The sequence below is a fragment of the Balaenoptera ricei genome, chromosome 2 (assembly GCF_028023285.1).
Source record: "Balaenoptera ricei isolate mBalRic1 chromosome 2, mBalRic1.hap2, whole genome shotgun sequence".
NCBI lineage: Eukaryota > Metazoa > Chordata > Mammalia > Artiodactyla > Balaenopteridae > Balaenoptera > Balaenoptera ricei.
The window spans coordinates 101,952,031-101,973,690 of record NC_082640.1 but is presented as its reverse complement, the minus strand read 5'-3'; the positions used below and the strand labels follow the sequence as shown (position 1 = coordinate 101,973,690).

The 21,660-nt window shown below is 36.0% G+C and overlaps 1 protein-coding gene across 6 annotated transcripts in view; it reads right to left on the bottom strand.

The window, feature by feature from the left end:
* UBR1 (ubiquitin protein ligase E3 component n-recognin 1) overlaps nt 1–21,660 on the bottom strand; it is a 144,747-nt gene that overhangs the window by 74,315 nt on the left and 48,772 nt on the right. For all 6 annotated transcript variants that reach the window (XM_059913490.1, XM_059913491.1, XM_059913495.1 and 3 more), the window contains 9 exons: nt 17,778–17,908; nt 10,008–10,146; nt 8,984–9,046; nt 8,618–8,741; nt 8,194–8,301; nt 7,465–7,553; nt 5,805–5,903; nt 4,717–4,874; nt 249–348 (listed from right to left, as the gene is read on the bottom strand). In XM_059913490.1, the coding sequence (XP_059769473.1) occupies nt 249–348; nt 4,717–4,874; nt 5,805–5,903; nt 7,465–7,553; nt 8,194–8,301; nt 8,618–8,741; nt 8,984–9,046; nt 10,008–10,146; nt 17,778–17,908 (1,011 nt within the window). The remainder of the gene's footprint in view (nt 1–248; nt 349–4,716; nt 4,875–5,804; nt 5,904–7,464; nt 7,554–8,193; nt 8,302–8,617; nt 8,742–8,983; nt 9,047–10,007; nt 10,147–17,777; nt 17,909–21,660) is intronic.

The window sequence follows — 21,660 nt, the reverse complement described above, 5'->3', positions numbered from 1 at the left end:
AAGTGCTTACTACAGTTATCACATGGTAAGCATCAATAAACAACAGTAACAACTGCAGTTAACTAAGCTATTCAGAAAGATCTATTAAAGCAGAATCAGTGAGGCAGTGTTTAAATTTTACTTCTATTTTGCTAGATTTATCCTTCCTCAAATAAAAACCATAATTTGCTCAAAACAAAACATGAAAGATTGGGGTTAAATTTTTTTAAATAAATTTATCTTATTGATGTACAGAAGAACTATCATACCTGCATACAGGTAAGAATCTTCAAAAAAGATCTAAAGCCTTCAAGGAACTGCATTCTTAATCTTTCCGTCCATACTGCGGGCTTGCTGATCAGGATATACCTATCATTTCAAGAGACAAAGAAACATTTCACTTTCCTATTTTGGGATAATTTTAAGGTTCTCAGGGCTATAGATAATGTTGATTCATCAAAATTATGAATTCTAATTTCTTGCAATTCTAGGCAGTGCTAGAATTACACCAGCAAAATGTGAATGCTCTACCTATGAGAGGCAGACGTCAAAGCTAAGCCTGACTTCTCCACTCAAAAGTTAGTCTGATTAAGTGAACCTAGCCTGTCACAGCTGGACAACCACAGTACAAATTTTCTAGAACTGTTCATACCCTTCACCCAAAGGACCAGCTGAAATCCCTTCAGCCTCAAAATGCATGTCAAAACTACATGTGCATGACGTATGTTGTTTGTGCAAACTATTTCAGAATATTTTGTAAGTTATAAAATATTTTTGTGCATTAAAATGACACACTTTTTCCCCTAAAGCATGCAGTCATGAGAATTATAGTAGTTTGGCCTGAGGATTCAATACCTTTGTTGTTGCTGCTCAGTATGTAATGACTAAAGATTTGTACAACTTTGTGTGACTATTCTGCACTGGTTCCCAGAGCCATTCATTCCTGCTACCTGATTTCAGTACCATAGATATACTACTGCTGCTGTGTCAGGAAATTTGGAACAGACTTCCTACCTCCAGGCTTTCTTCGCCCAGAACCCAGAAGAAGGATATAAGCACCTATGTCATCGTGGCTTACATATCAGAATGTATTTGTTTCATAAGATAAACAGACCCATTTTAGCCTATAATTTACAAGACCAATACTTCTTTTGGCTGTAAAGACAATGGCTGTTTTCATATCCAGTGGGAACATGGTTTATCACGAAATAACTTCTCAGGAAGGAATCATTAACAATTACTAAAAATTATTTTGCACTCAGTCAACCCAAATCAATTCCTATTACACACCAGGTATCAGGAACATAAACATGAACCAGACACCCTACCCTTGAGGTTCAAAGTGCAGATGGGAAAACAGATACGTATCTGGACACTGTAATCCAATGTTAAGCTCCCAAAAAAAGGGCACAAAGGAAGTAATGCTGAACATAAAAGACAAGGCAAAAAGATGGAGGAAAAATTAGTTTTATTCGTAAAGATAGTAAGGATTGTGGTTTAATTTTCCCTTTTTTAAATAGCCATTAATATGTTGAAAGTTAAAATACAATCATCAGGACTTTATCAAAGAAATAACTTTGAAATATACTAATTACATTCTAAATCTTTCTTTTAAAGTAAAAAAGACTAAAGTTTAAACTCTACCACAATGAACAAATGGCATCAAAGTTTGGCTGTTTTCTAGAGCACTACTACTCAAAAGGTTGGTTCACAAACCAGAAGCATCAGCATCAACTGAATCTTTAGAAATGCAGAATCTACTGAGTAATAATCTGCATTTTAACAAGCTCCCATAATGATTCACATTCATCTTAATATTTGAGAAGCATTGATCTAGAGAAGAAAATTTACATTTCTAGTTTCACGTAGTTCATGCCTGACCCCTGTAGGAGACCTAGGAAGTAAAGAAGATGTAAGAGATAGGAAGAAAGGAAAGAGTAAGGAAGGGAAGGAAAAGAAAAGCAGTCTGCAGATAAAAATAGGTGGTAAAAGCAGTAGAAGGAAAGGGTGGGACAGAGTAGGAGAGGAAGAGGGTGACTTGCATTGAGAATATGCTATACTTTTCAGAAAAAGGAAGGAACAGGTTAGACTAATACAAGGATAACATTCACTTAACAGAACCAAGGTTCAACTGCATCTCTTTTCTAAGTTTCATTTCCATAATATCCCAACAGATACCTTCCACAGAGTGAGCGACAAATGAAACTAAATTAATACAGGTGTATTTATTTAGAATGAGAGAGGTAATAATCCCTTCCTTCTACTACACAGACCTCAGAGTACTGTGTTCATTTCTTGGCATATACCTTAAGTGGTATACAGTCAACTAAAACAGGTTCAGTAGCGAAGGACAATAACATAGAAGGAATTTTAAATATGAAATGGGTATATTTAAAGAAAATGATGCAACTTAACATAAAAAAGAGTTGTCAGATATGCCTGCTGTCTTCAAATACTTCAAGTTAAATGAGCACTGAGTTGTTCTGAATGGACAAAGGGTGAGCTAGAGCCACATAATGAAAGCTACAAAAAGACACAGTTCAATATAAAATAAACTTTCTAAAAGCTGGAAGGGGCTACTCAAGGGTTAGAATGCACTGCTTTGAGAGAATGAAAATTTCCTGAGGCAGGCTGAACAGAGCTTCTGCTAGGACCAATAAACTTATTTCATGCTGAGGTACAGTCAGATAAGTAGTAATATAAAGTGAGACTACGAAGAGCTACAAATTCTGGAAGAATCTGTACTTTATTCTAGAAACAGTTAAAAGGCATGAAGTATTTGTGGTTATTTCTAACTGATTTAAAAGCAGGGCTTCAGGAAGAAGTGGTGAATGAATAAGTATATGGGGAAATAATAAGAATGACTACAAAATTTCTACAATGAGAGACTGAGAAATGGGGCTCAGTAATTATTTGTTAAATGAAGGGTATATCTGATTGGTGTTTTAGGCCAGGTTTCGGAGAAGGCTTTGTTGTTGTTTATGTAGTCTGTGAAGCTACATAATGTAGTGAAAGGAACATGAGTATTACAGATAAATAGCGTTAGGCTCAAATCCAAATTCTGCCACTTACTAGCTTTGTGACCTTAGGCAAATAATTATAATCTACAAATAAAGATATCACCTACCTTATGAGAATGTTGCAAGAATAAAATGAAGTAAAATAAGTAAAGCTTCTTAGCACATAGCAGTTACTAATAAATAACACAGGACCCTTGTGAGAGTGAATTACACGAGAAGTCTAGCACAATATCTGCTAATCAGGTCCTCAAAAGACATTAATTTTCCCTTCTCCTTGTCATTAGAGATATCTCTACTTATGTAAGGATGTAGGAGAGAAGTTGTGAGCATCAGAAGAGTGGGAAAACTTTAAAATTACCTTCCCAACCAGGGACCCTAAAGTTTTACCATAGGGGTAAGTATCCAGGGATGTGTTAACTCTAAATTATTTACCACAGAGAATAATTATAGTCAGAGATCCACAAAATAAAATATGACAAAACAATGATGTGATTATGCTCTTCTCTGGATAGAAAAATAACTCTGTTATAAGAATACTTCAGAGTAATGAGAACCACAGAAAGAGATTTTTCCTATACAGTAGACCAAAGGAATGATAAATACACTGATTTAACACTAAATTTTAAGTACTGCCATTTGGAGTTTTTGTATATTTTTTGTTTGTTTGTTTTGCATAATGTAAATTATGCATAATTTGTGAATCACACTGGCTAAATGGTAATTCACTACCGAACTCATCACCATCTCAACTTGTACTGAAGATATGATAACATAACGATTTACTGAACTTTAAAGAATTACATGTCATAATCATATTTAGAAATTGCAGAATTTGAAAGGGTCTGGAAACATTTTTCTCAGTAATATCAAGGATCCAATGCATAGTTCCAGAAATCCGTCAAATGTATTTTTCTAACTAGACTAAACTGTTTCTAGGTTGGTTTAGAAACTTGTTTCCAGCTCTCTATACTTTACATGGTCACTAGAAGAAGTGGACAAAATTAGAATGATTTTATTCACATAGGGACTAGAATAAGTAATCATATATATCTTAGAGCTCTTTTTTTAATAGCAAACTAAATGAAACATATTTTGTCTTAATATATTCTTAAAATAACTGTTTAAGTTTATGATTTATTGAATACTTTATACAGCATAATCCTTATAGTAGTCACCATCTATTTCTAAAAAAATTAGAAATTTATTTCCTTCTAGGTCCAATGATCCCAAATGTGATCTATCATATGATTCCAACTTTAGTTTAAAAGGAAACTCCATTCTCTTCAAGGAGAAAAACTTAAGAAACCCCTGATGAATACTTGGTCATATGTATGAAAAAGGGAGTTAAAAAAATTCACATCAACAAGATCATCTGAAACTAAGCACAAAGAGACTATGCAAGAGGGGCAGAACCAAAATACATGAGTGGAAGTGAGTGGAAGGCATGGTGACTATCACGGAGATTCATTTGGTGACCCCAAGAGACCCTAAGTTCCTGTGAGAGGCCCTTCCTCAGTACCTTCTTTACTGACCTGATTTTAACTCTATAAGAAGCCTTCACTTAAAACATTTATTGACATCACAGTAATAGTTCTCTGTACTTGCCATCATTATAAAGATTCCAAGATAACCAAAAGGATCAGATGTTTATTTATAGGACAGAATAAACACAACTGTGTTTAACAGGTACCCTCACCTTTTTACTCGAACAACTTACTTTAGATCACATATTACTGCATATACTCTTCCCAATTTGTCCTGGCTATAACCCTGGAAGTTGAATTTATTGTTCCTATCCAAGTATTCAGGCAAAACTTCCAGCAGAGTTTCAGTGATGACAGAGATAACATTTTGCTCTTCAATAAGATGTCGAGCCTGCAGAACGTATGAAGAATATTGTTTTTAGTATTAACTCATTATAGTATGGACTTTATTTATTTATTCATTTGGTTGGTAAGTCATTTTGAATAAATGTTTGTCGAGCATCAAACACACTCCTCAGTCTCACAGGATAGCAATTTCTGAGAAATTATTTTCTAAAAGTAAAAATTCCCTACTCCTCAGCAACTAGAAAACACCTGTCTGAACACCCCAAGCCCACTACACAGGTTATTTACATGAATGTTTACCACTGTTAATCACACAGTGAGCAAAGTACAACAAACAGATATATTTCAGGCTTCTGTCATATATATTTTCTATTCTGACATCTCCCCCTTACTAGCAATCCAATTTCTCTTCCCCATTCTTTTCTCTGGCCTTTGAAAAGAGAAAGTAGGAACTTTCCAGAAGAAACAGGAAAAGTAGTAGTATAAAAAGGAAGCAGAATCCTCCACCCTCCTCCTCCCAAGCCTATGCAGCTCCATCTCATGCAAATGCTCAACAGTTATACTCTCCTTCTGCTTTGTTTTATCTTACTCTATTCCCCCACCCCTAAAAACAACAATAAAAAAAAAAACAAACTAAAGAACAAAAGAATAGCAAAAAAAAAATTTTTTTGGTATTAAAAAGGCACTGTTCCTAAGTTACTCTAGACACTGAGAAACCATCCCTAGGTTTCACCTGCAGGAATGAGCACTTTTGGACCAAGGTAGTGCCATCACTCCCACTCCACAAATTACCTAGCCCTTGGGTATCATTAAAGCATTTTCACATGCAGATACCACTGAAGCATTATTCAATTTTCCACGTGTAATTAGACCAACATAGTGACTCAGAAATTGTTTTAATTCAACACTAACTAAAATTCTTAAATAATAAAATAAATATTACTTAGAAAGATTGCCAAGACTAATCAATACATACCAAAGTAGGAACAGTAAACATCTGAACTGAGAGTGCAGTTATAGAGATACTTCTGTCATGATCATCACTGATATAGTCTTTCTGTAGCTGCTTATAATACTGGAAGATAAAACAATAAGTGGAGAAGCAATTATAAATAAGTACTGAAAACTTTTAAAATCCCAATTTTAACAGCTGCTACATTTGTTCCTATGTATAAGATGGCAAGTATTATAACTCCTATTTATTAAGGGGAGATACTATGGTCAACAAAAATTTACTAGAAAGAGAATAACAAAAGACTGAATATGAATTCAGCTACCCAACCTAGCATAGTTGGATAGTGAGAACTATTTAAAAAAAACACAACAAACATACACACACACACACACACACACACAGGTAAAAATCACAGAGGACTGCAAAGGTGCAGTATATACTTTCTCCAAACAGAATCTGGGGCAATCTTTAGCAGATTTTACCCCAATGGAATAGGGCAGGGACTATATTGAAAGTATTTAAAAGCTGATATAACCCAGAAAACCAACCATCAGATTCAATCCAGCCTTAAACAGAATGGATGCTGGCTGTACATAACTTCTTCTACACACTGGTGCACACCAACTGAAAATCAATCCTGATATCTTGGGAGAACAAAAATAATAATACATCCAGTCATGCATCAAGCATCTATTATACGTAAGCACAGTGTTAGATCCTTGACCTACATATTTAATTTCAACCATTAGGATTCATACAAAGTTTAGGAGGTAACCATGGTATACAGAAAAATATCATATAAGGAGGGAGAACTGCTGTTGTATAAGGAAAAAACTTCATTTCAGATCACAGATATGGTCCAATATTCTATCTCTAATGAGTTTTAGAAGAAGAGAGTTGATAATTTGAGTTGTCATAACCTTTAAAGAAACCAAATGTCTTAGTTGCTTTTAACCATCTACTTATAAAATCCAGGAAGTGCAGGTATCTTATCCCACAGTATCATTTGCCTATGACAATCATTATTTCACTCTCTGCTTCCAATTCCATCCTGGGTCTACCTCTGTCCTAAGTTTTACAGAATTTCCTGCCACTCAAAATCAGAGTAAACTAACAAGTATTTACTGGATACCTCTGTATAAGGCAAAGCAGAAGGTTAAAGAAGTACATGTTCTAACTAGTCTAACTTGAGAGAGAGAGAGACAAAAAATATAACAATATAAGGGATATACAATAGATCAATAAAACAATATTAAAAAGCTATAAGATTTATCTTTATATTCTAGCCTCAAATAGTTAAGTATAACTCTTGCCCATCAAATATCTGCCTCCTTTTAGCATGTATATCTGTTCCTTTTCCCTGCTATGCCTTTCAACTAGTCACTGCTCTTGTTATAATTTTACTAACGGACAAATGATTAGAAAAGATAAATGTATTCACGAATGTGATAACCTCCTATTGCTTTTTCCAGGCAAACAACAGGGCATTTTCCACCTATCTCCTCTCTCAGACTACTGTTTCCATACTACCAAATGTGAAAATAAATGAACTTTTTGACAGAGAAATGAACTATAAAATTAAATTCTTTCTTCATAATTATCCCCTTTGTTTCCATTATTTCACTTACAAAAATGGTTTTCTATTTCTATTTGTTGATATCTATTTATAAAGAGCAATTACCTTCACAAATTCCATAGCAAAGAATTTTTTGTATTCCATCTCCATAAAAAAACTGCTGAAGATCAATTCGTGAAGGATCTTACGGGCACCTATACATCATTTTTTGGGGAAGTGGGAGGAGTATCACCAAGGCAAAAAAAAATTCCAGCTATTAGTAGTGGCAGAATATTATAAAAATATTTCACATGCTAATAGACCTCAAGGACTCAAATGTTAGTGGCATTTATTGAATTAATATTTAATAGCTAGAATTTAAAATACATACATGTAATGCCTTTCCCCTCTTTTTCTGTACCCCTCTCACTCCTGTACCTTACTTCATCCTACTTCTCCCACCTTTCTCCATTCCTTTTCATTATGTTTCACTAAAGACTACTCTTACTCTGTACCTTCCCTTCTCCATCCCCTTTAACCTTTCTCTCACCTTTTACTTTTGGTTCTTCATTTAAATTTTAAAAATGAAAATTAACATAGCTTTTATAATGGCACTACTACATGAATGCATACATACTCTTTTTACTGGTTCTGACTAAATGAAAAGGCACTATAATTAAAAGGCATTATCTCTGGGTTTTAACACAGAATACATATTGATTGGTTAACCTCACCTTCAACGTATAATATCTTATCAAGTTCACTGATTTAATAAACACAAGAGATTAAACTCCACTTTAAGGTCATAATATTCCTCTGCTTCATGGCAAGAAGCACAAGTAAAGATCTACCTACCTTTATAAAGCTTTGCATCCCAAAGCATTAACCTGCTTATGAGACAGGGATTCTCAGAGCCAGGTTCTTCTCTAAGGCATGCTTGGCAAAAGATCTGCCTGAAGTCACCTACAAACAAAAAAAGTCATGTAATTTTTATTCTTAAAGTATATTCTCCCAAAAGTACATTTCCTATAATAACATATGAAAAAACTAACAGTGATCGTCCCACACTTGATGTCAAGAATTATTCTGTCAATATCAAAGAATCAAGAGCCAATGAAACATTATTCACAGCATCTGAAATGCAATCCTGAAAATAAGCAAAATGTATAAAAAACAAACAAAAACCATTTTATTTTATACTCAATGACATTTTAAAATTTGTGGCTATTTAAAAAGACAATATTTTATGAAAAATAAGAAAAGCAGGTTATATGCTTACTTGAATAGCTCATAATTTTATTCATCCAGGACCCCAGACGCAAAGCAAATTTCTGATGAGCCATAACCTCAGAGTGTAATACTTCTACATGAAGTGGATGTTGAGAGACATTTTCTGAATGACTCTAGAAATGAAAGGAATATTAAAAACAAACTAGTTTTAAAATTTTTGTTTTAACTAAGTAATCTACTCTTCAAAAAAAGAAATCATATAACTGTTGCAGTTCCAAATCTCGGGGTCTAAATGCTCCAATCTTACCTTTACTTAGGATGTCAAACCACTTCAACAATATAATTGTTTTACTTGGGCTCTTGTAATGTGCATTCCTCTTAAAATTCTCTTTTTGACTCTAATTCAGAAAATTACCTTTATATCTTCCTTTGCTTCCTGGCAAGCAGCAAAAGCACCTGCTTTAACAGCCCGACGGCCCTAATTATAGACAAACATGAGAATTAGGTAGTAGATTGACAATCCCAATCAATAAGTAATATAAAGCCCAAAGACCCAATAAGCTCTTAATTATCAATCATTTGTTGACTGCCTAAAAGTCCTAAGATTGACAATACCTAGAAGATAAGCATAAATGTTTAGCAGCTTTATGTAGCTTCAGAACTTTCAATACCACTAGTGGAGAGTTTCTATACTTTAGGATTCTAGATTTCCTGCTTGGCAAGAATGTCAATTATTTACTTATTGTAGTATATTCTATTTCTATCAGATAATAATAAGTTAGGTTTACTAAACTCCTATTATATGTCTTAGATAGTTTTCATGAGTAAACTTAAAATTCTTCATCATGTGTTCCATAATACACTTGTGGTCCACTAGTGGGTTAGAGGTATGGCCAGGATATTGATTCCTCAAGCCCTAGAATCACAATGCTAATTACTAGTGCCATGATGTTTCTTCCACCATCTTACACTCCTCTTGAGGGTAGGGATTAGGTTAATGTTCCTTCTGCATACCCGAAGAACACATTTTGCTTTGGATGGGTGTTAAATAAAAGCTGAGCCATGCTATCAATATTATTCTAAAAATAGTTTTAATAGATGATGTTAACTAACCAACTTCTCATAATTCATGCATTTATTCATTCATTCAATAATTGTAGAAACAGACTGAGGTTGAGTTGACATTCTTAACAACTCCTTGCCAAGTATATTCAGTAACTTTCTAATTATTTAGAAGAAAAGAGGAAAATTAGTCATCTTAAACTGTTATACACACACAGAAAAATCAAGTTTCAACCAATTTACTTACGCTATGAAGAATAAATGAAGAGGATGGTTGTACCTAACACACTACTAAGGCACTTGGCAAGGGCCAGTCAACACCCAATTTCCAGGAAGCTGATGAAGACAGAATAATAATTCAAATGACACTCACGAACCTCTTTGTCTATGGCAGTGGTGTGCAACTGCGCCTCTGCGAGCTCACAGTCAAGAGCTCTTTGTAGACTGTATATGACATGGTCATATGAATGGTGTTCATCATTGAAAAGGACACAGTAGTAGCTATCATTTTTCTCTCTGTTTAAAAAAAAAAGATATATATTCAGACACTGCAACAAATAAACAAAGGAAAACATGAAACACAGGCTAAAATAATATATGCCATTGATGAAGCAGCACCATGTAGTTTCCTATGTATGGGAAAGTACCTCTGTAATACGAGTATAGGAGGTGATTTTAAGTGGTACGGTGCCATAAAATTTAAAAACCCTGATAAAAGTATTACCTTTTCCATGTTTGTTCCCCAATTCTTCTAACTTTCAGAATTAAAATATTATTCTCAGTAAGTGGCAGTATGTCTTTAACACCATTCTTAACTCTTGCTAATCTCCCACTTTGACAAAAGGAGACAGGCCTCAGGCTCAGAACCTTCAAGCAGGCAATGATAGACAGATTTTATTAACATTTAGTTTTTATTTAACTTATTTTTGTTTTTACCTTCTATTTATTTTAAGTGATAGTGGTTTTATAGCACATTTAAGTTTTTTTAAAAAAGGTATATAGATTTAAAGTGCCAGAACTACCATTTGACTGAGAGGCCTTAGACAAATCACTTAAGCATTTAATCTTCCTGAGATGACAGTATCTTTTCCACCTCTAAGAAGAGTATAATATCTACATTTGAGAGTGGTGTGAGGATCTTATAAAATACGTGAAAATGGCTGTCATGGGCTACACAAATGTCAGAAGTTATTATCAGTTTTAAACAGTTTATAATAACCTTTCACTAAATACTCAATTGATCCTCATAACTCTAAGAGGCAGCTTTTCTCAGGCCTCTGATACCTTAGGAAATAGAGGCTCAAACAGACTTCTCTATGGTCCCAAAGCCAATAAGCAGTGAGAATTAGAACTCAGATCTGTGAATTTGAAGTCCAGTGCCATCTTACATACATGACCACACTCAAGCAACCCACCCTTTTTACACAGGCATATTGCTAGTATTATGTTTACCAACACAAAGTTTCTTAAAGCATTTAACTGATGGAATCAACATATCTGAAATTAAAACCTTTGTGGACACAATCTCTGAAGATCTTTATTTTTCCAAACAGTTTATGGCCCAGCAAAAGTCAAAACAATACATTTAATGTTTTTAAAAATTGAAATTCTTAATTCTCTCTCCTAGGATAATACAAATAAACCCAGTAAACTAAAAAAACTGTATTTAGGTTTGTGAAACTCCTAATATTACTCAGGTAGAAAAATTCCTACAAGCCCCAAACTGTATTTCATATCAGGTCTAGAATTCTCTTTTGCATTTGTAAATTAAGAGCAAATATTACTGTCACTAAAAGACTTATGGTTGTTAGAAATTGCTGGGTTTTAGCTAAAAAAAACTGTTAAGGGAATTCCCTTGTGGCGCAGTGGTTAAGAATCCGCCTGCCAATGCAGGGGACACGGGTTCGAGCCCTGGTCCGGGAAGATCCCACATGCCGCAGAGCAACTAAGCCCTTGCGCCACAACTACTGAGCCTGCGCTCTAGAACCCACGAGCCACAACTACAGAGCCCGCAAGCTACAACTACTGAAGCCCATGCGTCTAGAGTCCATGCTCCGCAACAAAGACAAGCCACCACAATGAGAAGCCCATGCACTGCAACGAAGAGCAGCCCCCATGCACCTCAACGAAGAGCAGCCCCTGCTCGCCGCAACTAGAGAAAGGCAGCACCCAAGACCCAATGCAGACAAAAATAAATAATACATAAATTTTTTAAAAAACAACTGTTAAATCCCTACACCTGAAATAATCCTAGATCCCAAAGCACAGGGCAAAGGGCTATCTCCTTATTCCTACCATCAAATATTAAAAAAAAATTTTTTTAATTAATTAATTAACTTATTTTTGGCTGCGCTGGGTCTTTGGTGCAGTGTGCAGGCTTCTCGTTGCGTTGGCTTCCCTTGTTGCGGAGCACGGGCTCTAGGTGCACGGGCATCAGTAGTTGTGGCACAAGGGCTCAGTAGTTGTGACTCGTGGGATCTAAAGTGCAGGCTCAGTAGTTGTGGCACGGGCTTACATGCTCCACGGCATGTGGGATATTCCTGGACCAGGGCTTGAACTCATGTCCCCTGCATTGGCAGGTGGATTGTTAACCACTGCGCCACCAGGGAACCCCCATCAAAATTTTTTCTTTTCTTTTTCTTTTCTTTTTCTTTTTTAATTTGATTTTGTTTATTTTTTTATACAGCAGGTTCTTATTAGTCATCCATTTTATACACATCAGTGTATACATGTCAATCCCAATCTCCCAATTCATCACACCCCCACCCCCACCCCCCCGCTGCTTTCCCCCCTTGGTGTCCATACATTTCTTCTCTACATCTGTGTCTCTATTTTTGCCCTGCAAACCGGTTCATCTCTACCATTTTTCTAGGTTCCACATATATGTGTTAATATACAATATTTGTTTTTCTCTTTCTAACTTACTTCACTCTGTATGACAGTCTCTTGATTCATCCACATCTCTAGAAATGACCCAATTTCGTTCCTTTTTATGGCTGAGTAATATTCCATTGCATATAACTACCACATCTTCTTTATCCATTTGTCTGTTGATGGGCATTTAGGTTGCTTCCATAACCTGGCTATTGTAAATAGTGCTGCAATGAACATTGGGGCGCATGTCTCTTTTTGAATTATGGTTTTCCCAGGGTACATGCCCAGTAGTGGGATTGCTGGGTCATATGGTAATTCTATTTTTAGTTTTTTAAGGAACCTCCATACTGTTCTCCATAGTGGCTGTATCAATTTACATGCCCACCAACAGCGCAAGAGGGTCCCCTTTTCTCCACACCGTCTCCAGCATTTGTTGTTTGTAGATTTTCTGATGATGCCCATTCTAACTGGTGTGAGGTGATACCTCACTGTAGTTTTGATTTGCATTTCTCTAATAATTATAGTGATGCTGAGCAGCTTTTCATGTACTTCTTGGCCATCTGTATGTGCTCTTTGGAGAAATGTCTATTTAGGTCTTCCGCCCATTTTTTGATTAGGTTGTTTGTTTTTTTAATATTGAGCTGCATGAGCTGTTTATATATTTTGGAGATTAATCCTTTGTCCATTGATTCGTTTGCAAATATTTTCTCCCATTCTGAGGGTTGTCTTTTCATCTTGTTTGTAGTTTCCTTTGCTTTGCAAAAGCTTTTAAGTTTCATTAGGTCCCATTTGTTTATTTTTGTTTTATTTCCATTACTCTAGGAGGTGAATCAAAAAAGATCTTGCTGTGATTTATATCAAAGAGTATTCTTCCTATGTTTTCCTCTAAGAGGTTTATAGTGTCCGGTCTTACATTTAGGTCTCTAATCCATTTTGAGTTTATTTTTGTGTATGGTGTTAGGGAGTGTTCTAATTTCATTCTTTTACATGTAGCTGTCCAGTTTTCCCCAGTACCACTTATTGAAGAGACTGTCTTTTCTCCATTGTATATCCTTGCCTCCTTTGTCATAGATTAGTTGACCATAGGTGTGTGGGTTTATCTCTGGGCTTTCTATCCTGTTCCATTGATCTATATTTCTGTTTTTGTGCCAGTACCATATTGTCTTGATTACTCTAGCTTTGTAGTCTAGTCTGAAGTCAAGGAGTCTGATTCCTCCAGCTCCTTTTTTTTCCCACAAGACTGCTTCGGCTATTCGGGTTCTTTTGTGTCTCCATACAAATTTTAAGGTTTTTTGTTCTACTTCTGTAAAAAATGCCATTGGTAATTTGATAGGGATTGCATTGAACCTGTAGATTGCTTTGGGTAGTATAGTCATTTTCACAGTATTGATTCTTCCAATCCAAGAACATGGAATATCTCTCCATCTGTTGGTATCATCTTCAATTTCTTTCATCAGTGTCTTATAGTTTTCTGCACACAGGTCTTTTGTCTCCCTAGGTAGGTTGATTCCTAGGTATTTTATTCTTTTTGTTGCAATGGTAAATGTGAGTGTTTCCTTAATTTCTCTTTCAGATTTTTCATCATCTGAAGGAATGATGAAAAATCACTGTATAGGATGATGTGTATGGGAATGCAAGAGATTTCTGTGCGTTAATTTTGTATCCTGCAACTTTACCAAATACATTAATTAGCTCTAATAGTTTTCTGGTGGCATCTTTAGGATTCTCTATGTGTAGTATCATGTCACCTGCAAACAGTGACAGTTTTACTTCCTCTTTTCCAATTTGTATTCGTTTTACTTCTTTTTCTTCTCTGAATGCCATGGCTAGGACCTCCAAAACTATGTTGAATAATAGTGGTGAGAGTGGACATCCTTGTCTCATTCCTGATCTTAGAGAAAATGCTTTTAGTTTTTCACCATTGAGAATGATATTTGCTGTGGGTTTGTCATATATGGCCTTTATTATGTTGAGGTAGGTTCCCTCTATGCCCACTTTCTGGAGAGTTTTTATCATAAATGGGTGTTGAATTATGTCAAAAGCTTTTTCTGCACTATTGAGATGATCATATGGTTTTTATATTTCAATTTGTTAATATGGTGTATCACATTGATTGATTTGCGTATATTGAAGAATCCTTGCATCCCTGGGATAAATCCCTCTTGATTGTGGTGTATGATCCTTTTAATGTGTTGTTGGATTCTGTTTGCTAGTATTTTGTTGAGGATTTTTGCATCTATATTCATCAGTGATATTGGTCTGTAATTTTCTTTTTGTGTAGTATCTTTGTCTGGTTTTGGTATCAGGGTGATGGTTGCCTCATAGAATGAGTTTTGGAGTGTTCCTTCCTCTGCAATATTTTGGAAGAGTTTGAGAAGGATGGGTGTTAGCTCTTCTCTAAATGTTTGACAGAATTCACCTGTGAAGCCATCTGGTCCTGGACTTTCGTTTGTTGGAAGATTTGTAATCACAGTTTCAATTTCATTACTTGTGATTTTCTGCTCATATTTTCTATTTCTTCCTGGTTCAGTCTTGGAAGGTTATACCTTTCTAAGAATTTGTCCATTTCTTCCAGGTTGTCCATTTTATTGGCATATAGTTGTTTGTAGTAATCTCTTATAATCCTTTGTATTTCTGCAGTGTCAGTTGTGATTTCTCCTTTTTCATTTCTAATTTTATTGATTTGAGTCCTCTCCCTCTTTTTCTTGATGAGTCTGGCTAATGGCTTATCAATTTTGTTTATCTTCTCAAAGAACCAGCTTTTAGTTCTATTGATCTTTGCTATTGTTTTCTTTGTTTCTATTTCATTTATTTCTGCTCTGATCTTTATGATTTCTTTCCTTCTGCTAGCTTTGGGTTTTGTTTGTTCTTCTTTCTCTAGTTCCTTTAGGTGTAATGTTAGATTGTTACTTGTTTCTTGAGGTAGGCTTGTATAGCTATAAACTTCCCTCTTAGAACTGCTTTTGCTGCATCCCATAAGTTTTGGATTGTCGTGTTTTCATTGTCATTTGTCTCTAGGTATTTTTTGATTTCCTCTTTGATTTCTTCAGTGAACTCCTGGTTATTTAGTAATGTACAGCTTAGCCTCCATGTGTTTGTGCTTTTTACATTTTTTCCCCTGTAACTGATTTCTAATCTCATAGCATTGTGGTCAGAAAAGACGCTTGATATGATTTCAATTTTTTAAAATTTACTGAGGCTTGATTTGTGACCCAAGATGTGATCTATCCTGGAGAATGTTCCGTGCGCACTTGAGAAGAAAGTGTAATCTGCTGTTTTTGGATGGAATGTCCTATAAATGTCAATTAAGTCTATCTGGTCTATTGTGTCACTTAAGGCTTGTGTTTCCTTATTAATTTTGTTTGAATGGTCTGTTCATTGGTGTAAATGAGGTGTTAAAGTCCCCCACTATTGTGTTACTGTCGATTTCCTCTTTTAGAGCTGTTAGCAGTTGCCTTATGTATTGAGGTGCTCCTATGTTGGGTGCATATATATTTATAATTGTTATATCTTTTTCTTCGATTGATCTCTTGATCATTATGTAGTGGCCTTCCTTGTCTCTTGTAACACTCTTTATTTTAAAGTCTATTTTATCTGATATGAGTATTGCTACTCCAGCTTTCTTTTGATTTCCATTTGCATGGAATATCTTTTTCCATCCCCTCACTTTCAGTCTGTATGTGTCCCTAGGTCTGAAGTGGGTCTCTTGTAGACTGCATATATATGGGCCTTGTTTTTGTATCCATTCAGCAAGCCTGTGTGCTTTGGTTGGAGCATTTAATCCATTCACGTTTAAGGTAATTATCGATATGTATGTTCCTATGACCGTTTTCTGAATTGTTTTGGGTTTGTTTTTGTAGGTCCTTTTCTTCTCTTGTCTTTCCCACTTAGAGAAGTTCCTTTAGCATTTGTTGTAGAGCTGGTTTGGTGGTGCTGAATGCTCTTAGCTTTTGCTTGTCTGTAAAGCTTTTGATTTCTCCATCGAATCTGAATGAGATCCTTGCCGGGTAGAGTAATCTTGGTTGTAGGTTCTTCCCTTTCATCACTTTAAGTATATCATGCCACTCCCTTCTGGCCTGTAGAGTTTCTGCTGAGAAATCAGCTGTTAACCTTATAGGAGTTTCCTTGTATGTTATTTGTCATTTTTCCCTTGCTGCTTTCAATAATTTTTCTTTGCCTTTAATTTTTGCCAATTTGATTACTATGTGTCTCGGCGTGTTTCTCCTTGGGTTTATCCTGTATGGGACTCTCTGCGCTTCCTGGATATGGGTGGCTATTTCCTTTCCCATGTTAGGGAAGTTTTTGACTATAATCTCTTCAAATATTTTCTCGGGTCCTTTCTCTCTCTCTTCTCCTTCTGGGACCCGTATAATGCAAATGTTGTTGTGTTTAATGTTGTCCCAGAGGTCTCTTAGGCTGTCTTCATTTCTTTTCATTCTTTTTTCTTTATTCTGTTCTGCAGCAGTGAATTCCACCATTCTGTGTTCCAGGTCACTTATCTGTTCTTCTGCCTCAGTTATTCTGCTATTGGCTCCTTCTAGTGTAGTTTTCCTTTCAGTTATTGTATTGTTCATCTCTTGTTTGTTTGTTCTTTAATTCTTCTAGGTCTTTGTTAAACATTTCTTGCATCTTCTCGATCTTTGCCTCCATTCTTTTTCCGAGGTCCTGGATCATCTTCACTATCATTATTCTGAATTCTTTTTCTGGAAGGTTGCCTATCTGCACTTCATTTAGTTGTTTTTCTGGGGTTTTATCTTGTTCCTTCATCTGGTACATAGCCCTCTGCCTTTTCATCTTGTCTATTTTTCTTTGAATGTGGCCCCCATCAAAATATTTGATCAAGAAAAGAGCTGAAGACTTGGACTAAAGGGAGACACAGTGTTCCAAAGTCCCCACCTTTGTTCACAGACCTCTCGGGGAACCTGGAAGTTGGTCCAGGCCAGGATCAAACTGGGCAATTTACTTCCCTACTGGGATGAATGGCTGCTACGACCTCGTAAATCCTTTAGAACAAGACCCCCAAAATGTTTTTTCTTAAAAAGCAGAAGCTCCTGATTAGGCTCTTCCTTTGGCTTAACTTCTGTATAGTGTCTTAAGAGAACATCTCATATAAATGGACATTTGGAAGTATTCCAATGAGGCAATTCTCTATAAAATCTTCATAATGATAGTTAAGTTAAAGCAGTAAATAACAACAAAGACATTTTTCAAACACCCATTTTGCAATATAAATAACCATCATGAAAACTTCTCCCTTTTAAAAATTCCCCCACCTTATCTGGAGTTGAGGAGGCAGTTCTTTTTCCTCTTCCCATACAGTCATTTCTACAATGTATTTTATCACTGAAGGGAATATTTTCCTGGCTTGGGCAATTACCTCTTCATTCAACGGACAGTGTAAGTTCTGCAAGAAAGTATAGAAAAACATACTACCAATGTTGTATACAAGTAAGTGGATGAGAAAGATAATGTTATTAATTTATAGCAATAATTTCAATGAGTTCATTTACACCATCCTCCAGGAATGAATTTAACTTCAGCTCAAGAGGCTGCTATTCACATCGGTTTAGCTTAACTCCTTGTGGCCAAGTTGGTGCTACAGATGACAGAAAGGAAAGAAGGCAAAACCACAGAGTTCTCCTTTATGATGCTCTTCCTTATGAATGTTCATCCCTGCCTGAATAATTATATCATCAGAGAACAATGAGTTATAGGCATTGGTTATCCCCTCCAGCTGACAAAAACTTTTCTCACTAATTTATTTCAACTGATCCTTATAGCCACTCTGTTAAGGCAGAAAATTAAAGGCGTTTAAAAGATAAAGGTCCCATCCAAGGTCAAAGAACCTCTAAACAGATATAAAAAGCAAGACTAAAATCTGGGCTTTTGACTCCCATGGGGGGGAAAAAAATGTTAATTTCATTACAAAATACCACTTCCTTAATAAAAGGCTTGTTCAAACCAATTAGCTAAAAAAAACGCATTTAAATGCTCTATGTCATAAACCATTATGGAAATGCAAATCAAAACCACAATGAGATACGTCTTCATACTTGCTAAGGTGTCTATAATCAAAAAGGGAGATAACAATAAGTATTGGCCAGGATGTGGAGAAATTTGAACCCTATACACTGCTGGTGGAAATGTAAAATGGTGCAATTTGGAAAACAGTCTGAGAGATGCTCAAAATGTTAAGTGTAGTTACCATATGACCCAGCAATTCTACTCCTAGGTATCTATCCAAGAAGAATGAAAACATGTATCTACGCAAAAACTTGTACACAAATATTTGTAGCAGCATTACTCATAATAGCCAGAAAGTGTAAACGACCTAAATTTCTATAAACTGATGAATGGATAAATAAAATGGTATGTAATCCATACAATGGAATATTATTTGGTCATAAAAAAAAAGAATGAAGTACATGTTAAAAAAGCACTAAAGTTATACTTTAAACGGGTGAATTTTTTAATACATTATGCAAGTTGTAGCCCAATAAGATGTTTAAACAAAGCAGTAAGCAGGAAAAGAAACATAGCAGCTCTTTAAGACACACACACACACACACACACACATAAAATCCACTAGAAATTCAGTACAAGGCTTTTAATATTCAATTTTAACGTACCTGCTATAGACCGTACTAATGAACTGTATTTTATTCTGTGGTGACCAAAACATTAACCTACACATTTATTCTTTTGCACCTATTCCTTCTCACTCCCCAATGCTTTATTATTTTAATTTCTACCATCTCTTCAATATGTCACCTTTCCTCTGGAGATTTTGCTCAGAAGCTTTTGCTAGAGAGAGAGAAAAAAGAGTGCCAAAGGTACTAAGAGCAATATTAATCCACTGCGTTCCTATTTCTTATCTTTAGCTCAATATTTCCTTTCAATTCTTCAGAAAAGTAGTCTGAATTAAAGAGTTAAGAGAATCTACTCATTACTTCCATACTGTATCAATCAGAGGCTAAGTTCTTCAGAAGAGGTCTGGTAAGTACAGAATAAACTTTTTTTTTGTTTTTTTATTTATTTTTTGGCTGTGTTGGGTCTTCGTTGCTGCACGCGGGATTTCTCTAGTTGCAGCGAGCAGGGGCTATTCTTCATTGCAGTGCGCGGGCTTCTCATTGTGGTGGCTTCTCTTGTTGTGGAACACGGGCCCTAGAGCACGCGGGCGTCAGTAACTGCAGAGCGTGGGCTCAGTAGTTGTGGCTCACGGGCTCCAGAGCACAGGCTCAGTAGTTGTGGTGCACAGGCTTAGTTGTTCCAGGACATGTGGGATCTTCCTGGACCAGGGATCGAACCCATGTCCCCTGCACTGGCAGGCAGATTCTTAACTACTGTGCCACCAGGGAAGTCCAAGTACAGAAGAAACTTTTAAATAAATCATTTATAGCTTAGAAAATAAGAAGGTCCATTAGAGGGAACAAAAGGGTGATAATCAAAATAGATTTTAAAAAACCTTAATAATTAACCCAGAAATGTACTGCAGGACTAGAAAGAAACTTCTCTTAAATACACTTTAAGAGATACTGTCAAATGCTGGATGATGGGCTGATTAGTATCAGCCAGGTCTAATTACATTTGGTAAATCCCTATTATGGTTGGCACAATGTCACACGCCTGGCAGAGTATGGATTTCACACTCACCAAAGCAGAGATGAAATAAATGCGAAGTACAAAGGACTGTTGGGTGGCAACTGATTAGTTATATGCTAGCCATAAGTGTCCTTCTCTCACATCTAGATCATGATTCAGATCTAGAGTCATTGCAGAATATCCAGATTTACCTTCAGAATAAGGCTGAATGACCAATTACCTTTTGAATCTAATTATAAATCCAAAGAAATCCAAGAAGATCAGGTTAGTTCAGGACTAAATTCAGTGTACTGAGGCCATATGACTCAGGAAAACCACCAACAGACTGGAATCCCACGATGTAGGAAGAGGGAGGCTAGTTTTGTAAACTCGATGAGCAATTTAACTCCCAAGGATTCTTCAGCTACTTAACACAAAACAGTACAAAAACAGTTTTCTAGAATGATTAGTTATGGAATGAAGAGGATATAAAAATCAAGCCACAAAGCCCTCTGACTATATGCTAAACTATTTCAATACCCTTTAAACAAATATTGGAGGAGGAAATGGAAATAATCAGAATGAAAAGCGTTCTTAAAACAGAAACAAGAGGGACTTCCCTGGTGGTACAGTGGTTAAGAATTCGCCTGCCAATGCAAGGGACACAGGCTCGAGCCCTGGTCCGGGAAGATCCCACATGCCATGGAGCAACAAAAGTCCGTGAGCCACAACTACTGACCCTGCGCTCTAGAGCCCGCGAGCCACAACTACTGAAGCCTGCGTGCCTAGAGCCCGTGCCCTGCAACAGAGACAAGCCACCCCAATGAGAAGCCCACGCACCACAACGAAGAGTAGCCCCTCCTCGCCCCAACTAGAGAAAGCCTGTGTGCAGCAATGAGGACCCAATGCAGCCAAAAACAAATAAATAAATAAATTTATTTAAAAAAAAACAGAAACAAGAGAATGAATTGAAAGGGACATCTGGTGATATTTAATCAAGCAAATTTTTTATTTGTCAAATGAAGGAATAATCATTTGGAATCAGGACAAATAAATGAGTAAGAGAGAAGAGGCAATCTAAAAATAGAGGGCTGAGGGACTTTCTGGTGGTCCAGTGGGTAAGATTGCGCTCCCAATGCAGGGGGCCCGGGTTCGATTCCTGGTTGGGGAACTAGATCCTGAACGCATGCCACAACTAAGACCCAGAGCAGCCAAAATAAATAAATAAATATTTTTTAAAAAACAAATAAATAAAAATAGAGTGCTGAACGATAAGGTATATGTTAACGATAGGTGAATGGGTAAAGAGTATATGAATATGCTTTGTACTCTATTTTTGCAACTTTTTACAAATTTGAAATTATTTCCAAATTCAAGGTTAAAAAAAAAATGTGCTAGAGTCCAGATTCTAAAGATCTGAATTTTAGTCCCAACTGTCACATTGTCTGGATTACTATGGCTCTTTAATACATTTAAAATCTATTGGATCTATTCACACTCATAACTCTTCAGTTTTTCCTGGCAATTCTCATAAATTTTTCCAGAAGAACTTCTGATTACTTTTGTCAAGTTCCA